This window comes from Pristiophorus japonicus, chromosome 27 (assembly GCF_044704955.1).
Source record: "Pristiophorus japonicus isolate sPriJap1 chromosome 27, sPriJap1.hap1, whole genome shotgun sequence".
In the NCBI taxonomy this organism is placed as follows: domain Eukaryota; kingdom Metazoa; phylum Chordata; class Chondrichthyes; family Pristiophoridae; genus Pristiophorus; species Pristiophorus japonicus.
Window position 1 is genome coordinate 7,083,684 of NC_092003.1, and position 20,015 is coordinate 7,103,698.

Consider the following 20,015-nt stretch of genomic DNA (forward strand, 5'->3'; position numbering starts at 1 on the left):
TGTGCATTTATTAATAAATCACCTTTTAATGGCATAAAATGTGGAGTCCACCTGGTGACCTCGGGCCGTGAAGATCAATAAATAGCGATTGAGGATTATGGTGGAGAGTTTGGAGGAGATCCAGTACCCCGGTGGAGACGAGACTCAGAGAAAGGCATCACACCATTCCCTGAGGCAGCGGTAACAGTCGTCCGATTGCCTGTTGCCCGCAAAGCAGGCTTGCCTCATCCAGCACTTAAAGGCGACCTTATCCTGCTTCAGCAGCAGGAACTGACCCAGCACATCTTTGGCCTAAAACGGGTCAAGAGAAAGGGATTAAGACAGTTTAATGTTGCTCGCATCTTAGTATTGGCGCGAGCCCACAGGGTCACTCGTACCGGTACACGTTTTATATATAGTGCAACGGCAAGTGGATTCACTGGGCTGCACCCAATCCACTGGGTCAGAAGGTTTGAGGCACACTCCAGGGCATTGAGCACATCAATCTCGGCTGACACTCCAGTGCAGTACTGAGGGAGCGCCATACTGCGCTGTCGGAGGGGCAGTACTGAGGGAACGCCGCACTGTCGGAGGGGCAGTACTGAGGGAGCGCCATACTGCGCTGTCGGAGGGGCAGTACTGAGGGAGCGCCGCACTGTCGGAGGGGCAGTACTGAGGGAGCGCCATACTGCGCTGTCGGAGGGGCAGTACTGAGGGAGCGCCGCACTGTCGGAGGGGCAGTACTGAGGGAGCGCCATACTGCGCTGTCTGAGGGGCAGTACTGAGGGAGCGCCATACTGCGCTGTCGGAGGGGCGGTACTGAGGGAGCGCCATACTGCGCTGTCGGAGGGGCGGTACTGAGGGAGCGCCATACTGCGCTGTCGGAGGGGCAGTACTGAGGGAGCGCCGTACTGCGCTGTCGGAGGGGCGGTACTGAGGGAGCGCCGTACTGCGCTGTCGGAGGGGCGGTACTGAGGGAGCGCCATACTGCGCTGTCGGAGGGGCGGTACTGAGGGAGCGCCATACTGCGCTGTCGGAGGGGCGGTACTGAGGGAGCGCCATACTGCGCTGTCGGAGGGGCGGTACTGAGGGAGCGCCATACTGTGCTGTCGGAGGGGCAGTACTGAGGGAGCGCCGCACGTTCAGAGGGGCGGTACTGAGGGGGCGCAGTGCTGTCGGAGGGGCAGTACTGAGGGAGCACCGCACTGTCGGAGGTGCCGTATTTTAAATGAGACATTCAACCGAGCCTCCGTCTGTTTTCAAGTGGGCGTAAAAAATTCCGTGGCATTATTTCGATGAAGAGCAGGGGGAGTTCTCCCGGGTATCCTTGGGCCAATATTTATCCCTCAACCAACATAACAAAAACAGATGATCTGGGTCATTATCACATTGCTGTTTGTGGGTGTTGTGTATCTGTAAAGCATGCACTCCCATGTTCCACCACCAGGGAGCGCATCCCCTGAAGTCCCAGTGTATCCCAGCATCCCTTGGGAGCACTGTATATAAGCCGACCCCTAAGGCCTGTTCCTCACTCTGGAGTGTTTTATTAAAGACTGAGGTCACTGTTACTTTAACCTCCCTGTGTGCAGCCTCATCTGTGTTAGGAACACAATAACTGGCAACGAGAATACGAATCCAACACAACGATGCAGCAAGCTGTGGGCATCCTGGAGGGTGAGGACTGGGAAGCCTATGTCGAACAGCTAGACCAGTACTTTGTAGCCAACGAGCTGGACGGAGAAGGAAGCGCTGCAAAAAGGAGAGCGGTCCTCCTCACAGTTTGCGGGGCACCGACCTACAGCCTCACGAAGAATCTTCTGGCTCCGGTGAAACCCACAGATAAGTCGTATGAGGAGCTTTGTACACTGGTTCAGGAGCATCTTAACCCGAGGGAGAGCGTGCCGATGGCGAAGTATCGGTTCTACACGTGCCAGCGATCTGAAGGTCAGGAAGTGGCGAGCTACGTCGCCGAGCTAAGGCGACTTGCAGAACATTGTGAGTTTGATGGTTACCTGGAGCAGATGCTCAAAAACTGTTTTGTACTGGGCATTGGCCATGAGACCATCCTACGAAAACTTTTGACTGTAGAGACACCGACCCTCAGTAAGGCCATTGCGATGGCACAGGCGTTTATGTCCACCAGTGATAACACCAAACAAATCTCTCAGCACACAAGTGCTAGCAATGTTCATAAATTAACTGGAACCGTGTTTGCGAGCAGCAATGTACAGGGCAGACCCCACGAGTCTGCAACTGCCAGCAGGCCTCAGGTGACCCAGATGACTCAGAGTCCCCAACAAAGGATGAATGCAAGGCAATTCACACCTTGTTGGCGTTGTGGAGGCTTCCATTCAGCCTATTCATGCCGCTTCAAAGGGTATGTTTGCAAGAGCTGTGGAACAATGGGGCACCTCCAACGAGCTTGCAGACGAGCTGCAAGCTCTGCAAAACCTGCTAACCATCACGTGGCAGAGGAAGATCGGTCCATGGCGGATCAAAGCAATTTCGAGCCTCAGAGAGAGGAGGCAGATGCTGAAGTACACGGGGTGCACACATTTTTGATGAAATGTCTAAATGTAAAATTGAATGGCTTACCCGTAGCCATGGAACTGGACACTGGTGCCAGCCAATCCATCATGAGTAAAAAGATGTTTGAGAGACTGTGGTGCAACAAGGCATTCAGACCAGCCCTGAGCCCCATCCACACGAAACTGAGAACGTACACCAAAGAGCTCATCACTGCCTGGGCAGCGCCATGGTCAAGGTCACCTACGAGGGACAGGTGCACGAACTGCCGCTCTGAATTGTCCCGGGCGATGGCCCCACTCTGCTTGGAAGCAGCTGGCTGGGCAAAATCCGCTGGAACTGGGATGACATCTGAGCGCTATCACATGTTGATGAGGCCTCATGTACCCAGGTTCTTAACAAATTTATTTTTAAAATTCCCTTCTTGAGTCAGGCGTTGGAAACTTTTCCGGGGTGAAGGTGCGAATCCACTTGATCCCAGAGGCACGACCCATTCACCACAAGGCGCGAGCGATACCTCACATGATGAGGGAGAGAGTGGAAATCGAGCTGGACAGGCTGCAACGCGAGGGCATCATCTCCCCAGTGGAATTCAGCGAGTGGGCCAGCCCGATTGTTCCAGTACTCAAAAGTGATGACACGGTCAGGATTTGCGGCGATTATAAAGTGACTATTAATCGTTTCTCGCTACAGGACCAATACCCGCTACCTAAGGCAGACGACCTATTTGCAACGCTGGCAGGAGGCAAGACGTTCACCAAGCTCGACCTGACTTCGGCCTACATGATGCAGGAGCTGGAGGAGTCTTCGAAGGGCCTCACCTGCATCAACACGCACAAGGGACTGTTCATCTACAACAGATGCCCGTTTGGAATTCGGTCGGCTGCAGCGATCTTCCAGAGAAACATGGAGAGCCTACTCAAGTCGGTACCACACACGGTGGTCTTTCAGGACGACATATTGGTCACGGGTCGGGACACCGCCGAGCACCTACAAAACCTGGAGGAGGTCCTCCAGCGACTGGATCGCGTAGGGCTGCGGCTGAAGAGGTCGAAATGCATCTTCATGGCAACAGAAGTGGAGTTTTTGGGGAGAAAGATCGCGGCGGACGGCATTCGGCCCACAGACGCCAAGACAGAGGCTATCAGGAACGCGCCCAGGCCACAGAACATCACGGAGCTGCGGTCGTTCCTGGGACTCCTCAACTATTTTAGTAACTTCCTACCGGGGTTAAGCACCCTCTTAGAGCCCCTACATGTGTTATTGCGCAAAGGTGAGAACTGGGTATGGGGAAAAAAAACAAGTAATTGCTTTTGAGAAAGCCAGAAACATTTTATGCTCCAACAAGCTGCTTGTATTGTATAACCCGTGTAAAAGACTTGGGCTAGCATGTGATGCGTCGTCGTACGGAGTCGGGTGTGTATTACAACAAGCTAACATTGCGGGGAAGTTGCAACCTGTCGCCTATGCCTCCAGGAGCTTGTCTAAGGCTGAGAGGGTCTACAGCATGATTGAGAAAGAGGCATTAGCGTGTGTGTTCGAGGTAAAGAAAATGCATCAGTACCTGTTTGGCCTCAAATTTGAGCTGGAAACCGATCACAAGCCCCTCATATCCCTGTTCGCTGAAAACAAGGGGATAAATACTAATGCCTCAGCCCGCATACAAAGGTGGGCACTCGCGCTATCAGCGTATAACTATACCATCCGCCACAGGCCAGGCACCGAGAACTGTGCGGATGCTCTCAGTCGGCTACCATTGCCCACCACGGGGGTGGAAATGGAGCAGCCCGCAGACTTGTTGACGGTCATGGAGGTGTTTGAAAATGATAAATCACCTGTCACAGCCCGCCAGATTAGGACTTGGACCAGCCAAGATTCTCTGCTGTCCCTAGTAAAAAACTGTGTACTGCATGGGAGCTGGGCCAGCATCCCCGTTGAAATGCAAGAGCCAATCAAGCCGTTCCAGCGGCGAAAGGATGAGCTGTCCATTCAGGCAGACTGCCTGTTGTGGGGTAACCGCGGAGTGCTACCCAAAAAAGGGCAGGGAGACGTTCATCTCGGATCTCCACAGCACACACCCGGGTAAGTAATGATGAAAGCGATAGCCAGATCCCACGTGTGGTGGCCCGGTATCGACTCTGACTTAGAGTCCTGTGTACGGCAATGCAGCGTGTGTGCTCAGTTGAGCAACGCGCCCAGAGAGGCACCACTAAGTTTGTGGTCCTGGCCCTCCAGACCATGGTTGAGGATCCATGTCGACTATGCGGGCCCGTTTCTCGGTAAGATGTTCCTGGTGGTGGTGGATGCTTTTTCAAAATGGATTGAATGTGAAATAATGTCGGGAAGCACCGCCACCGCCACCATTGAAAGCCTGAGGGCCATGTTTGCCACCCACGGCCTGCCTGACATACTGGTCAGTGACAACGGGCCATGTTTCACCAGTGCCGAATTTAAAGAATTCATGACCCGCAATGGGATCAAACATGTCACCTCGGCCCCGTTTAAACCAGCCTCCAATGGGCAGGCAGAGCGGGCAGTACAAACCATCAAACAGAGCCTTAAACAAGTCACAGAAGGCTCACTCCAAACCCGCCTGTCCTGAGTACTGCTCAGCTACCGCACGAGACCCCACTCGCTCACAGGGGTGCCCCCGGCTGAGCTACTCATGAAAAGGACACTTAAAACCAGACTCTCGCTGGTTCACCCCAACCTGCATGATCAGGTAGAGAGCAGGCGGCAGCAACAAAATGTAAACGCTGGTCGCGTCACTGTGTCACGGGAAATTGATCTGAATGACCCTGTGTATGTGCTAAACTATGGACATGGTCCCAAGTGGATCGCGGGCACGGTGATAGCTAAAGAAGGGAGTAGGGTGTTTGTAGTCAAACTAGACAATGGACAAATTTGCAGAAAGCACCTGGACCAAGCGAGGCTGCGGTTCACAGACTGCCCTGAACAACCCACAGCAGACACCACCTTTTTCGAGCCCACAACACACACCCAAAGGATCAACGACACCACCCCGGACCAGGAAATCGAACCCACCACGCCCAACAGCCCAACAAGGCCAGGCTCACCCAGCAGCCCTGCAGGGCCAACAACACGCCAGCACAGTGAGGGCACAGCCAACACACCAGAACAGACATTTGTACCGAGGTCCACCAGGGAAAGAAAGGCTCCCGACCGCCTCACCTTGTAAATAGTTTTCACTTTGACTTTGGGCGGGGGGGTGATGTTGTGTATCTGTAAAGCATGCACTCCCATGTCCCACCACCAGGGAGCGGATCCCCTGAAGTCCCAAGGGATCCCAGCATCCCTTGGGAGCACTGTATATAAGCCGGCCCCAAAGGCCTGTTCCTCACTCTGGAGTGTCTTAATAAAGACTGAGGTCACTGTTACCTTAACCTCCCTGTGTGCAGTCTCATCTGTGTTAGGAATGTGGGAAACGCGGCAGGCAATTTGCGCACAGCAAGCTCCCACACACAGCAATGTGATAATGACCCTGATCATCTGTTTTAGTGATGTTGGTTGAGGGATAAATATTGGCCCCAGGACACCGGGGAGAACTTCCCCTGCTCTTCTTCCAATAGTGGCCCCGGGATCTTTTACATCCACCTGAGAGGGCAGACGGGGCCTCGGTTTAACGTCTCATCTGAAAGACGGCACCTCCGACAGTGCGGCGCTCCCTCAGTACTGCCCCTCCGACAGTGCGGCGCTCCCTCAGTACCGTCCCTCCAACAGTGCGGCGCTCCCTCAGCACCGCCCCTCCGACAGTGCGGCGCTCCCTCAGCACCGCCCCTCCGACAGTGCGGCGCTCCCTCAGTACCACCCCTCCGACAGTGCGGCACTCCCTCAGTACTGCCCCTCCGACAATACGGCGCTCCCTCAGTACTGCCCCTCCGACAGTGCGGCGCTCCCTCAGTACTGCTCCTCTGACAGTGCGGCGCTCCCTCAGTACCGTCCCTCCGACAGTGCGGCGCTCCCTCAGTACTGCCCCTCCGACAGTGCGGCACTCCCTCAGTACTGCCCCTCCGACAATACGGCGCTCCCTCAGTACTGCCCCTCCGACAGTACGGTGCTCCCTCAGTACTGCTCCTCTGACAGTGCGGCGCTCCCTCAGCACCGCCCCTCCGACAGTGTGGCGCTCCCTCACTACTGCCCCTCCGACAGTGCGGCGCTCCCTCAGCACTGCCCCTCCGACAGTGCGGCGCTCCCTCAGTACTGCCACTGGGAGTATCGGCCTGGATTATGTGCTCAAGTCTCTGGAGTCGGGCTTGAACCCACAACCGTCTGGCCCAGAGGCGACAGAGCTACCCGCTGAGCCACGGCTTACACACCGAGCCAACCAGTCTACCGGACATTCCCAGCGCTCATCCCAGGGTATCGCCGGGATCTAACCCTTTCCCACGCACATTAGGCCAGTGGTTCTAGTTTGCCCAAACACCCTCCCCCACCCTCGCCTCCCCCTTGGCCATTGTCCAGGGACCCCTGCCCTCCAATAACCACAGTCACTCCCCATTAGCTGTAGAATGGCCGAGGTGCAAGAGGACACTGGACCCAGTGCATTGTCCCCTGTCTAACCCTCGGGCTCCCCCCCCCCCCCGAGGGAAGCAGGCGCTTGGGAACACTCCCCTCCCCCAACTCGCAAGTTCCCCTCCAAGTCACACACACAAAACACTCCCACTTGGGCCGTTCCTTCAATCGTTGCTGGGTTAAAATCCTGCAATCTAACACTGTGGGGGCAGCTTAGTACAATGTGGGGAAGTGTGAGGTCATCCACTTTGGCATGAAAAATAAAATAAGCAAGTTATTATTTGCTTGGGTAGAGATTGCAAATTGCCGCAGTACAGCGGGACCTGGGGGTACTGGTGCATGAAACACAAAGGATAGTATGCAGGTACAGCAAGTGATCAGGAAGGCTAATGGAATCTTGGCCTTTATTGCAAAGGGGATGGAGTATAAAAGCAGGGAAGTCTTGCTACAGTTATACAAGGTATTGGTGAGGCCACACCTGGAGTACTGCGTGCAGTTTTGGTTTCCATATTTACGAAAGGATATACTTGCTTTGGAGGCAGTTCAGGAGAAGGTTCACTCGGTTGATTCCGGGGATGGAGGCTGGGTCATTGAATATATTTAAGATGGAGACAGATTTTTGAGCGATAGTGGAGTGAAGGGTTATGAGGAAAGGTTGAGGAGGTTGGGCCTCTACTCATTGGAGTTCAGAAGAATGAGAGGTGATCTTATCGAAACGTGTAAGATTATGAGGGGGCTCGACAAGGTGGATGCAGAGAGGATGTTCCCACTGACGGGGGAGACTAGAACTAGGGGGCATGGTCTTAGAATAAGGGGCCGCCCATTTAGAACTGAGATGAGGAGGAATTTCTTCTCCGAGGGTTGTAAATCTGTGGAATTCACTGCCTCAGAGAGCTGTGGAGGCTGGGTCATTGAATATATTTAAGATGGAGACAGATTTTTGAGCGATAAGGGAGTGAAGGGTTATGGGGAGCGGGCGGGGAAGTGGAGCTGAGCCCATGATCGGATCAGCCACGATCGTATCGAATGGCGGAGCAGGCTCGAGGGGCCGAATGGCCGGCTCCTGCTCCTGTTTCTTGTGTTCACCGCACGGGACTGCAGCGGTTGGAGGAGGAGGTCGCCCAACAACTTCTCAACGGGCAACAAAGGTCGGGCAATAAATGCCAGTGTCGTCCCACAGCCCAAGGGTTGGCGGGGGCTGGGGATTAGCACAGGGCACGTTCGGTCTCCCCGGATGATCACGGTGACACTTGCTCTGTGACCGCCCCCCCCCCCGCCCACCCCAGGGCGACGACGTTGAGACCTCACCTTGCAGAAGCCCTTCTCCTCGAGACGTCCTCCCAGGACCATTCCAATGCCTGCCAGCTCCTTCACAGACTTCTCCCTCATGGGCTCCACCACAAAGTTCTTGTGCTTCTGCGAGGTTGTGGAGGCAGGGCAGACGGGAAGCCGGTCTGGAACAGGCAGAGAGATTGAGAGAGGCGGTGTTAGTGGCGCGGGGCAGCGAGGGCCCGGTGAGGGTAACCCGACCTGGCCAAACCCCGCACCTTCCACCACCCAGAAGGACATGGGCCGACAGGCACGTGTGTAAACACCACCACCCCCCCCCGCACAAGTCACACACACACACACACACACACACACCGCGTCCTCCGCCACCCCCCCCAACCCAGGTCATACATCGGCCGTTCCTTCATCGTCGCTGGGTCAAAGTCTCAGAACTGGACAGCCCAGCTCCGACCCCGCCCTCCCGTCCCCGGGCCGGGGTCAGACAATCGCAACTATCCCAATTCGCCCCGCGATGGATAGAGGGCGAGAGAGCAAGAGACAGAGAGAGAGAGAAAGAAAGACGGACAGAGTGAGAGACGGGGACAGACGAGAGATTGAGATAGAGAGAGTGAAAGAGGGAGAGAGAGAGAGAGAAAGAGAGAGAGATGGAGAGCAGGCGAGACTAAGAAAGCGAGGGATAGAGGGCGAGAGAGCAAGAGACAGAGTGAGACGGACAGAGTGAGAGACGGGGACAGACGAGAGATTGAGATAGTGAGAGTGAAAGAGGGAGAGAGAGATGGAGAGCAGGAGAGACTAAGAAAGCGAGGGATAGAGGGCGAGAGAGCAAGTGACAGAGAGAGAGAGAGACGGGGACAGACGAGAGATTGAGATAGTGAGAGTGAAAGAGGGAGAGAGAGATGGAGAGCAGGAGAGACTGAGAAAGCGAGGGATAGAGGGCGAGAGAGCAAGAGACAGAGTAAGACGGACAGAGTGAGAGACGGGGACAGACGAGAGATTGAGATAGTGAGAGTGAAAGAGGGAGAGAGAGATGGAGAGCAGGAGAGACTAAGAAAGCGAGGGATAGAGGGCGAGAGAGCAAGAGACAGAGAGAGAGAGAGACGGACAGAGTGAGAGACGGGGACAGACGAGCGATTGAGATAGTGAGAGTGAAAGAGGGAGAGAGATGGATAGAGAGCAGGAGAGACTAAGAAAGCGAGGGAGAGAGAGAGTGAGAGAGGGACTGAAAAAGAGAGATAATGAGATGTGTGGGAGCGAGTAAAAGAGAAAGCTGGAGAGAGTGGCAGAGTGAGACAGTGAGATAAAGTGAGCCGTGTTAATCAGTACGATCCAGTGCTGGGACAACCTCCCTCCATTCTCTGTCTTTCACTCTCTTCATCGGTCAGTGTTTATCTCCATCTTTCTGTCTCTCTCACTTACTCTCCCAAAGTCTCTCACTCATTGATCTCCATTCTCAGTCCTTCTCCGACTCTCCTGCTCTCTCTCCATCCCTCTTGCTTACCTTCAAATAACCTCAAGCTGTTTGATGGGACAGTGTAGAGGGAGCTTTACTCTGTATCTAACCCCCTGTACCTGCCCTGGGAGTGTTTGATGGGACTGTGTAGAGGGAGCTTTACTCTGTATCTAACTCCGTGCTGTACCTGCCCTGGGAGTGTTTGATGGGACAGTGTAGAGGGAGCTTTACTCTGTATCTAACCCCCTGTACCTGCCCTGGGAGTGTTTGATGGGATAGTGTAGAGGGAGCTTTACTCTGTATCTAACTCCATGCTGTACCTGCCCTGGGAGTGTTTGATGGGACAGTGTAGAGAGAGCTTTACTCTGTATCTAACCCCGTGCTGTACCTGCCCTGGGAATGTTTGATGGGACAGTGTAGAGGGAGCTTTACTCTGTATCTAACCCCGTGCTGTACCTGCCCTGGGAGTGTTTGATGGGACAGTGTAGAGGGAGCTTTACTCTGTACCTGCCTTGGGAGTGTTTGATGGGACAGTGTAGAGGGAGCTTTACTCTGTATCTAACCCCGTGCTGTACCTGCCCTGGGAATGTTTGATGGGACAGTGTAGAGGGAGCTTTACTTTGTATCTAACCCCCTGTACCTGCCCTGGGAATGTTTGATGGGACAGTGTAGAGGGAGCTTTACTCTGTATCTAACCCCGTGCTGTACCTGCCCTGGGAGTGTTTGATGGGACAGTGTAGAGGGAGCTTTACTCTGTATCTACCCCCTGTACCTGCCTTGGGAGTGTTTGATGGGACAGTGTAGAGGGAGCTTTACTCTGTACCTGCCTTGGGAGTGTTTGATGGGACAGTGTAGAGGGAGCTTTACTCTGTATCTAACCCCGTGCTGTACCTGCCCTGGGAATGTTTGATGGGACAGTGTAGAGGGAGCTTTACTCTGTATCTAACCCCGTGCTGTACCTGTCCTGGGATTGTTTGATGGGACAGTGTAGAGGGAGCTTTACTCTGTATCTAACCCCGTGCTGTACCTGCCCTGGGAGCGTTTGATGGGACAGTGTAGAGGTAGCTTTACTCTGTATCTAACCCTCTGTACCTGCCTTGGGAGTGTTTGATGGGACAGTGTAGAGGGAGCTTTACTCTGTATCTAACCCTCTGTACCTGCCTTGGGAGTGTTTGATGGGACAGTGTAGAGGGAGCTTTACTCTGTATCTAACCCCGTGCTGTACCTGCCCTGGGAGTGTTTGATGGGACAGTGTAGAGGGAGCTTTACTCTGTATCTAACCCCGTGCTGTACCTGCCCTGGGAGTGTTTGATGGGACAGTGTAGAGGGAGCTTTACTCTGTATCTAACCCCGTGCTGTACCTGCCCTGGGAGTGTTTGATGGGACAGTGTAGAGGGAGCTTTACTCTGTATCTAACCCCGTGCTGTACCTGCCCTGGGAGTGTTTGATGGGACAGTGTAGAGGGAGCTTTACTCTGTATCTCACCCCGTGCTGTACCTGCCCTGGGAGTGTTTGATGGGACAGTATAGAGGGAGCTTTACTCTGTATCTAACCCCGTGCTGTACCTGCCCTGGGAGTGTTTGATGGGACAGTGCAGAGGAAGTGCATCCGGGAGGGCGCTGAGCACCTCGAGTCTCGTCGCCGAGAGCGTGCAGAAACCAAGCGCAGGCAGCGGAAGGAGCGTGCGGCAAACCAGTCCCACCCTCCCCTTCCCTCAACCACTGTCTGCCCCACCTGTGACAGGGACTGTTCAGCCACCTCAGGACTCAAGTTAAGAGTGGAAGCAGGTTTTCCTCGATTGCGAGGGCCTGCTGATGAGGACGACGATTGGAGAGGGAACTTTACCCTGTATCTAATGTAAGGGATTCCTACACAAAACAGCCCTGCCCGCCTTTAACACCCGCTCACCTTTGTCTACTTTGAACTCAGTGACGGTCGATGCTCGCAGATCCATGTCTGGTTGTCAGCGCCCGCACGATCCGCTGTGAGCTTTTCCTCTTTGCAATGAAAGTCCGCTTTCTGCCGCTTGCTGGGGTCAGTGGGGAGTTGCAGTGAGGTGCATGACCCAGGCAGAATGAGGTCAGCCATTATGGTGTCAGCATCACACAGCAGTGACCCGCTGCCATGGGCGATGATGCCCATTGTGACTCCCTAGGCCCACTTCCCCTGGGGGTGTGGCGGGGTTTGGGAGTAGATTTTGTGCCTGGGCTGGGGTGGGGGGTGTGCGGGACAGGGAACGTATGCAGCGCTGTACACACAGCACCTGTACACACAGCACCTGTACACACAGCACCTGTATACTTCAGCCCCTCAAGCCCTCCCCGCCATTCATTAAAGACTGGCATTTATAGTTCTGGTAAAGCTCCATCGACCTGAAGCGTCAACAGTTTCTCTCCCCACAGGCGCTGCCTGACCCGCTGAGATTTCCTGCATTTCCTGTTTTTAATGCCAGATTACAGCATCCGCAGTATCTTGCTTTTGTATTTATATAGCGCCTTTCCTGGCCACCGAAGCACTTTACAGCCAGCGCAGTACTTTTGGAGTGTGGTCACTGTTGTAATGTGGGAAACGCCAATTTGCGCACAGCAAGCTCCCACACACAGCAATGTGATAGTGACCCAGATCATCTGTTTTAGTGATGTTGGTTGAGGGATAAATATTGGCCCCAGGACACCGGGGAGAACTCCCCCTGCTCTTCTTCCAATAGTGGCCCCGGGATCTTTTACATCCACCCGAGAGACGGGGCCTCGGTTTAACGTCTCATCCGAAAGACGGCACCTCCAACAGCGTAGCATCCCCTCCGACAGTGCGGAGCTCCCTCAGTACTGCCCCTCCGACAGTACTGCCCCTCCCTCAGTACTGTCCCTCCGACAATGCGGAGCTCCCTCAGTACCGCCCCTCCGACAGTACTGCCCCTCCCTCAGTGCGGCGCTCCCTCAGTACCGCCCCTCCGACAGTGAGGCGCTCCCTCAGTACTGCCCCTCCGACAGTGCGGAGCTCCCTCAGTACTGTCCCTCCGACAATGCGGAGCTCCCTCAGTACTGTCCCTCCGACAATGCGGAGCTCCCTCAGTACTGCCCCTCCGACAGTGCGGCGCTCCCTCAGCACTGGAGTGGGACTTGAACCCACAACCTTCTGACTCGGGGGGCGCGGGTGAGTCCTACCCATTGAGCCGCAGCTGACACTGGGATCATGGCCGATCTTTGTCAACTCCACTTATCTGCACTGTCCCCATATCCCTAGAGACCAAAAATCTATCGATCTCGGTCTTGAATACACTCAGAGACTGAGCCTCCACAGCCCTCTGGGGCAGAGAATTCCAAAGATTCACCACCCTCTGAGTGAAGAAATTCCTCCTCATCTCAGTCCTAAATGGCTGACCCCTTATCCTGAGACTGTGTGACCCCTGGTTCTAGACTCCCCAGCCCCGGGGGGGGAAACACCCTCCCTGCATCTACCCTGTCAAGCCCTGTAAGAAGTTTCAATGAGATCACCTCTCATCCTTCTAAACTCTGGAGATTATTGGCCCATTCTGCTCAATCTCTCATCCCAGGAATGAGTCTGGTGAACCTTCGTTGCACTCCCTCTATGGCAAGTTATATCCTTCCTTAGGGAAGGAGACCAGAACTGTGCACAATACTCCCTGTGCGGTCTCACCAGGGCCCTGTATAACTGCAGTAAGACGTCTTTATTCTCAAACTCAAATCCTCTTATAAAAGTTATTGCACCCAACATTTAGATGCACAACAATCTCATCAAAGCCAGGCCCTTCTGACCCGGAACCAGAAATGTACAGGCAGCCACCATGACCTTTGGCCACAAGTACTTGGACCCCGTGGCTTTTAAAGAGACAGGCCACCATTAATCGCTGCAGACCCTCCTCTGGTGTTTTACAGGAGATGCCATCATCATCATAGTCAGTCCCTCGGAATCGAGGAAGACTTGCTTCCACTCTAAAAGTGAGTCCTTAGGTGGCTGAACAGTCCAATACGAGAGCCACAGTCCCTGTCACGGGGGGGACAGACAGTGGTTGAGGGAAGGGGAGGGTGGGACTGGTTTGCCGCACGCTCCTTCCGCTTGGTTTCTGCACGCTCTCGGCGACGAGACCAGAGGTGCTCAGCGCCCTCCCGGATGCACTTCCTCCACTTAGGGCGGACTGGTCTTTGGCCAGGGACTCCCAGGTGTCGGTGGGGATGTTGCACTTTATCAGGGAGGCTTTGAGGGTGGTCCCTTGTAACGTTTCCTCTGCCCACCTTTGGGCCCGTTTGCCGTGAAGGAGTTCCGAGTAGAGCGCTTGCTTTGGGAGTCTCGTGTCTGGGGGGCATGCGGACAATGTGGCCCTGCCCAGCGGAGCTGGTCGAGTGTGGGTCAGTGCTTCGATGCTGGGGATGTTGGCCTGGTCGAGGGCGCTAACGTTGGTGCGTCTGTCCTCCCGGGGGATTTGCAGGATCTTGCGGAGACATCGTTGGTGGTTTTTCTCCAGCGACTTGAGGTGGCTGCTGTACATGGTCCATGTCTCTGAGCTACAGAGATGTACAGACCAGAGGAACTGGCTCCAACCCCGATTCGCACAGATCTCACCTGGGGCAGTCAAAGAGGCAGCAAATGCTTTCAAGAGCCCACCCTGGGTGAGGGAGGAAGCCAAGAAAACACAACGAAACGGGGACAGGCGCGCGGACGGAATCGGATGCCGCCGCCCACACAGTCGAATAGTCGGCCGGCCCGGGGGGGAAAGTAAGGGACACCAGCACAGCACAGCTCGGTCTCAAAAACACATTTTATTGATTTGCCATACAAAAATTTTTAATAACAAGGGTCTCCGTAGCAACGCGGAATTTAACCGCCATGAAAAGCACGGGCGGAGGAATCAGATTGGGGAAGGAGGGAAGGGCGCAAAGCCCGAGGGTGCGGGGAGGGGGGTTAGGAATGAATAAAAAGGGGTTCACATTTACAGATCAAGTCAGCATTTTCCGATCCACCTCCTCCCGGTTTACATAAGCAGTAAATGGACTCCCGCGCGCGCGCACACACAGAGAGGGGGGATCGGGAGCGAGTTCTGTGGGTATTTTACCAGTGTACACTTCAAACAAGCGGTTTCGGCTGGGGGAAGGGTGAGGTTCAGAGCCAGCGCAGGGAACACCACAGCCAGGCAAGCCGCTCCCCCACCGGTATCCGGTAACTGTGCAAATTCACCGGGTTACCAAATACGGGCCGGTTCAAGCAAAGCTGTTTGGTCGGGAGGGCAGAGAAACACGGGTGGTTTAAAAATTCATGCCACGAGACCTCTTCCCCCGCCCTCCGGCCAAGCCGACAGCAGAGACGGGCGAAGCAAGGGTCGCCAGACATTCCTTCAGTGCCAACGGCCTCAACGCTCAGCAGCCAAAGACGGGAACTGATACCCGACTTCTACAGCGGAGAGAGCGAGAGGGGAAAAAAATCTCGGCGGGCGCGCTCCGCGGAGAAACCGGGACAAAAGCAGAACCTGGGACACAAAAGCGGAGCGGATAATTTAACGTCATTTTTAAGAGGAATAAAAATACAAAAGGGGGCCGGGAGGGAGACACGGAGAGGGGGGAACCGGCAGCCAAGGAGGTTCACAGAAAGGCATCGCACCATTCCTTCAGGCAGGTGTGGCAGTCGGCAGACTGCTTGGAGTTGGCCTGGCACGTGTCCTTCAGCCACTCTTTGAAGAGGTCTTCTTTTTTCCGCAGCACCAGGAACTGCCCCAGAACCACGTACGCCTGGAGAGGGGGGGGGGGGGAAAAGAGAGAGAGATTTCGGCTTTATAAAATGGCGGGATTGGCTCATCCAACATAAGAAATAGGAGCAAGAGTCGGCCATTCGGCCCCTCGAGCCTGCTCCGTCATTCAATACGATCGTGGCTGATCCGATCATGGACTCAGCTCCACTTCCCCGCCCGCTCCCCATAACCCTTTAAATCGCTCAAAAATCTGTCTATCTCCACCTTAAATATATTCAATGTCCCGGCTCCCACAGCTCTCTGGGGCAGAGAATTCCACAGATTCACAACCCTCGGAGAGAAGAAATTTCTCCTCATCTCAGTTTTAAATGGGCGGCCCCTTATTCTAAGACCATGCCCCCTAGTTCTAGTCTCCCCCATCAGTGGAAACATCCTCTCTGCATCCACCTCGTCAAGCCCGCTCACAATCTTACACGTCTCGATAAGATCCCCTCTCATTCTTCTGAATTCCAATGAGCAGAGGCCCAACCTCCTCAACCTTTCCTCATAAGTCAACCCCCCTCATCCCCGGAATCAACTGAGTGAACATTTAAAATTCTGACGGGGTTAGACAGGTTAGATGCAGGAAGAATGTTCCCGATGTTGGGGAAGTCCAGAACCAGGGGTCACAGTCTAAGGATAAGGGGTAAGCCATTTAGGACCGAGATGCGGAGGAACTTCTTCACCCAGAGAGTGGTGAACCTGTGGGATTCTCTACCACAGAAAGTTGTTGAGGTCAATTCACTAAATATATTCAAAAAGGAGTTAGATGAGGTCCTTACTACTAGGGGGATCAAGGGGTATGGCGAGAAAGCAGGAATGGGGTACTGAAGTTGCATGTTCAGCCATGAACTCATTGAATGGCGGTGCAGGCTAGAAGGGCCGAATGGCCTGCTCCTGCACCTATTTTCTATGTTTCTATGTTTCTCTGAACTGCCTCCAATGCACATATATCCCTCCTTAAATAGAGAGCCCAAACACAAAAACTGTTACGCGCAATGCAAAACACTTAAGGTCTCCCTTCAATTGTGATTCTTTTACCACTTGGAATCAGAACGGTTACAGCTCAGCAAGCGACCATTCGGCCCATCGAGCCCGTGCCATCTCTCAGCCAGTCCCACTCCCCCCCCCGCCCTTTCCCCGGAGCCCTGCAATCATTTCTCCTTCAGCTACTTATCCAACTCCCTTTTGAAAGCCGCGATCGAGTCTGCCTCCAGCGCCCTCTCAGGCAGCGCATTCCAGATCCCAGCCACTCGCTGCGTAAAAAGGTTTGTCCCCGTGTCCTCTGATTCCCGACCCTTCCTCTCTACCTACTCTGTGCGGAGACCCTCCTGATTTTGAAACTGCGACCCGGTTGTGAAATGTAACCAGCCCTAACTTCGGTAGCAAAGGCAAAATGACGCATTGCATTAATTGTATCGCCCAGAGAGGGGGTGAGAATGTGGAGCTCGCTGCCACAGGGAGGGGTTGAGGCGAATAGTATCGATGCATTTAAGGGGAGGCTGGATAAACACGAGGGAGGGAGGGATATCGTAATGGGGGGGCGATGGAGAGGGCTAGGAGGAAGATCGTGTGGGGCATAAACCTCGGCACAGAGCCGCTGGAACCGAATGCCCTGTTTGTGTTGTACATTCGATGTAATTCTGTGTAAGTCACTGGGTCGGGGGCCCAGATGGAGTATTGTGTCCAGTTCTTTTAGGAAGGCTGCCAAGGCCTTGGAGAGGGTGCAGAGGAGGTTTACCAGAACTCGAGTTATGTGGATTGACCGGAGAAGCTGGGGGATTGTTCTCTTTAGAGCAGAGAAGGTTAAGGGGAGATTTAATAGAGGTCTTCAAATCAAGTAGGGCTTCGAAAGAGGTGGGTTTTAAAGGAGCGTATTGAAGGAGGAGAGAGAGGCGGAGAGGTTTAGGGAGGGAGTTCCAGAGCTTGGGGCCCAGGCAACAGAAGGCACGGCCACCGATGGTGGAGCGATGGAAATCAGGGATGGTCAGGAGGGCAGAATTAGAGGAGCGCAGACATCTCGGGGGGGGGGGGTTGTGGGGCTGGAGGAGATTACAGAGATAGGGAGGGGGGGGTGTCGGTAACCAGAGGGACACAGATTTAAGATAACTGGCAAAATGAACCAGAGGGAGCTGGGGGGGGGAATTCTTTTCACACTGGAGTTGTTGCGATTGGGAGCGGGCGGTGGGAGCAGATTCAAGAGCAACTTTCAAAAGGGAATTGGAGATCTGCTTGAAGAGGGAACATATGGAGGGCTGTGGGGAGAGAGCAGGGGGCGGCACTATCTCCTTCAGAGCCGGCAGAGGCAGGATGGGCTGAGTGGCCTCCTGTGTTGTACAATCCTATACTTGCGCTGTCCGTTAGTGTGGTTGAGGCAAATAGTATCGATGCATTTCATCATCAGCATAGGCAGTCCCTCGAAGCGAGGGTGACTTGCTTCCACGCCAAAAAAGGGACAAGTTCCCAGGTGTTCCAATGAAGGACCTAATATTCCGGATCCCGAACTGCATCCTGAAGGGTGGAAGATGCCTGTGGGTGGATTGTTTTAACGTGGGGTGACCGTTGTACACCAGCCACCACACGGGGCTTGACAGAGCGAGGTCTTGGTCCAGGGGCAAGGGTTGACCAGGACGACTGGAGACCAGCTCTGCTGCACGGACCCAGTGCGCGCACATATCGCACAGTGTGGGGCTGGGCCCGTGCAGCCCCTGGGCCCTCGCCTCTCCTGGGCCCCGAACTCTCGCCTCTCCCGGGGCCCCGATCACGTCCCTCTACGGACTCTCACCGCTCCTTCGCCCCTCCTGCTGTGCCCGCCCGCACTGCGATCAGCGACTCCCTGCAGTGGTTATGAAAGGGGTTCGATCGGGTAGAGGTAGAGAGGATGTTTCCCACTTGTGGGGGAGACCAGAACTCGGGACCATCAATATCAGACAGTCACTGATAAACCCAATGGGGGAATTCAGGAGAAACCTCTTTACCCAGAGAGGGGTGAGAATGTGGAACTCGCTGCCACCGGGAGGGATTGAGGCGAATAGTATCGATGCATTTAAGGGGAAGCTGGATAAACACATGAGGGAGAAAGGAATATGGTGATGGGGTGAGATGGAGAGGGGTGGGAGGGGGCTGGTGTGGTGTATAAACCCCGGCACGGAGCGGTGGGGCCCAATGGCCTCTTTCTGTGCCGTACATTCGATGCAATTACAAAATGGGAGGATGAGACCCTGAGAAGGAGAGAGAGAGAGAGAGACGGTGGTGCCAGACATGCCCGCGCACAGATGCCATTCACCTACCCGGTCAAACCCTTGGTCCTCTAGCCGCCTACCCAGGGCTTCTCCGATACCCGCCAGGCATTTCACCGGCTTATCGCCCATGGGCTCCGCCACGAAATCTCGGTGCTTCTGTGATGTCGTCATCACGCCTCTGTGTTCGTACTGTTAACAAAAAGCACACACAACACAAAATCAGAATGATTCCAGAGTTAAATTACAAGGAGAGTTCCCTCCCCCCACCCCCACCACCACCATTTATTGCCCCTTGAGAAGGTGGTGGTGAGCCGCCTTCTTGAACCGCTGCAGTCCGTGTGGTGAAGGTGCTCCCACAGTGCTGTTAGGGAGGGAGTTCCAGGATTGTGACCCAGCGACGATGAAGGAACGGCCGATATATTTCCAAGTCATAAGAACATAAGAATTAGGAACAGGAGCAGGCCATCTAGTCCCTTGAGCCTGCTCCACCATTCAACAAGATCATGACTCAGCTCCACTTACCCGCCCGCTCCCCATAACCCTCTTTAAAAAATCTATCTATCTGTGACTTCAATGAGCTAGCCTCAACTGCTTCCTTGGGCAGAGAATTCCACAGATTCACAACCCTCTGGGAGAAGAAATTCCTTCTCAACTCGGTTTTAAATTGGCTCCCCCGTATTTTGAGGCTGTGCCCCCTAGTTCTAGTCTCCCCGACCACTGGAAACTGTCGGCCATACCCAGAGAACCAGAGCAAACAAAACAATCAGGTAACCACCTCCGGGCTCAGTCCAGAAATATAGACACAGGTCTGTACCCGCCACCCAACGCTCCCCTTCCCGACGCACCCCCAAACCTCCCCCTCCCACCTCCAACCCAACCCAACCCCGAACACACCCCCCCCCAACCCATCCCTCCCCCAACCCAACCCAACCCCCTCTCCTCCCCCAACCCAACCCCCACCCCCAACACACTCCACCTCCCCCCAACCCCAACACACCCCCCTACCCCCCCAACCCCCTCTCCTCCCCCAACCCAACCCCCCCCTCCCTCCCCCAACCCCCCCCTCCATCCCCCAACCCAACACACCACCCCCCAACCCAACCCCCCCCTCCCTCCCCCAACCCATCCCTCCCCCAACCCAACCCCCTCTCCTCCCCCAACCCAACCCCCTCTCCTCCCCCAACCCAACCCCCTCTCCTCCCCCAACCCAACCCCTTCTCCTCCCCCAACCCAACACCCCCCCCCAACCCAACCC

The 20,015-nt window shown here is 54.8% G+C and overlaps 3 protein-coding genes across 3 annotated transcripts in view; all 3 read right to left on the minus strand.

Moving 5' to 3' along the window:
* On the minus strand, positions 1-12,044 carry LOC139239290 (barrier-to-autointegration factor B-like). The gene is made up of 3 exons (XM_070867959.1): positions 11,687-12,044; positions 8,347-8,492; positions 1-291 (listed from the first exon to the last, which is right to left on the minus strand). The coding sequence occupies exons 1-3, from the start codon at positions 11,730-11,732 to the stop codon at positions 145-147; spliced, it is 339 nt and encodes a 112-aa protein (XP_070724060.1). The 5' UTR covers positions 11,733-12,044; the 3' UTR covers positions 1-144.
* A 2,493-nt stretch (positions 12,045-14,537) lies between these two features.
* On the minus strand, positions 14,538-18,981 carry LOC139239291 (barrier-to-autointegration factor-like). The gene is made up of 2 exons (XM_070867960.1): positions 18,809-18,981; positions 14,538-15,519 (listed from the first exon to the last, which is right to left on the minus strand). Exons 1-2 carry the CDS (start codon positions 18,929-18,931, stop codon positions 15,373-15,375), a joined length of 270 nt encoding a protein of 89 aa, XP_070724061.1. The 5' UTR covers positions 18,932-18,981; the 3' UTR covers positions 14,538-15,372.
* Positions 18,982-19,408: 427 nt separating this feature from the next.
* The window catches only part of LOC139239332 (cystatin-like), an 8,500-nt gene continuing 7,893 nt past the window's right edge, over positions 19,409-20,015 (minus strand). Inside the window, exon 3 of the mRNA XM_070868007.1 lies at positions 19,409-19,477. Within this exon, the coding sequence (XP_070724108.1) occupies positions 19,409-19,477 (69 nt within the window). The remainder of the gene's footprint in view (positions 19,478-20,015) is intronic.

Bases quoted from the DNA above. Each gene is read 5' to 3' on its own strand.
- LOC139239290 (XM_070867959.1), bottom strand. From the start codon at position 11,732: ATGGATCTGCGAGCATCGACCGTCACTGAGTTCAAAGTAGACAAAG. The intron at 8,493-11,686 runs GTGAGCGGGTGT...TGCCTGTTCCAG, and splicing joins TGAGTTCAAAGTAGACAAAG to ACCGGCTTCCCGTCTGCCCT. The intron at 292-8,346 runs GTGAGGTCTCAA...GACCCGTTTTAG, and splicing joins AGGAGAAGGGCTTCTGCAAG to GCCAAAGATGTGCTGGGTCA.
- LOC139239291 (XM_070867960.1), bottom strand. From the start codon at position 18,931: ATGACGACATCACAGAAGCACCGAGATTTCGTGGCGGAGCCCATGGGC. The intron at 15,520-18,808 runs GTAGGTGAATGG...CCCCCTCTCCAG, and splicing joins AGGACCAAGGGTTTGACCGG to GCGTACGTGGTTCTGGGGCA.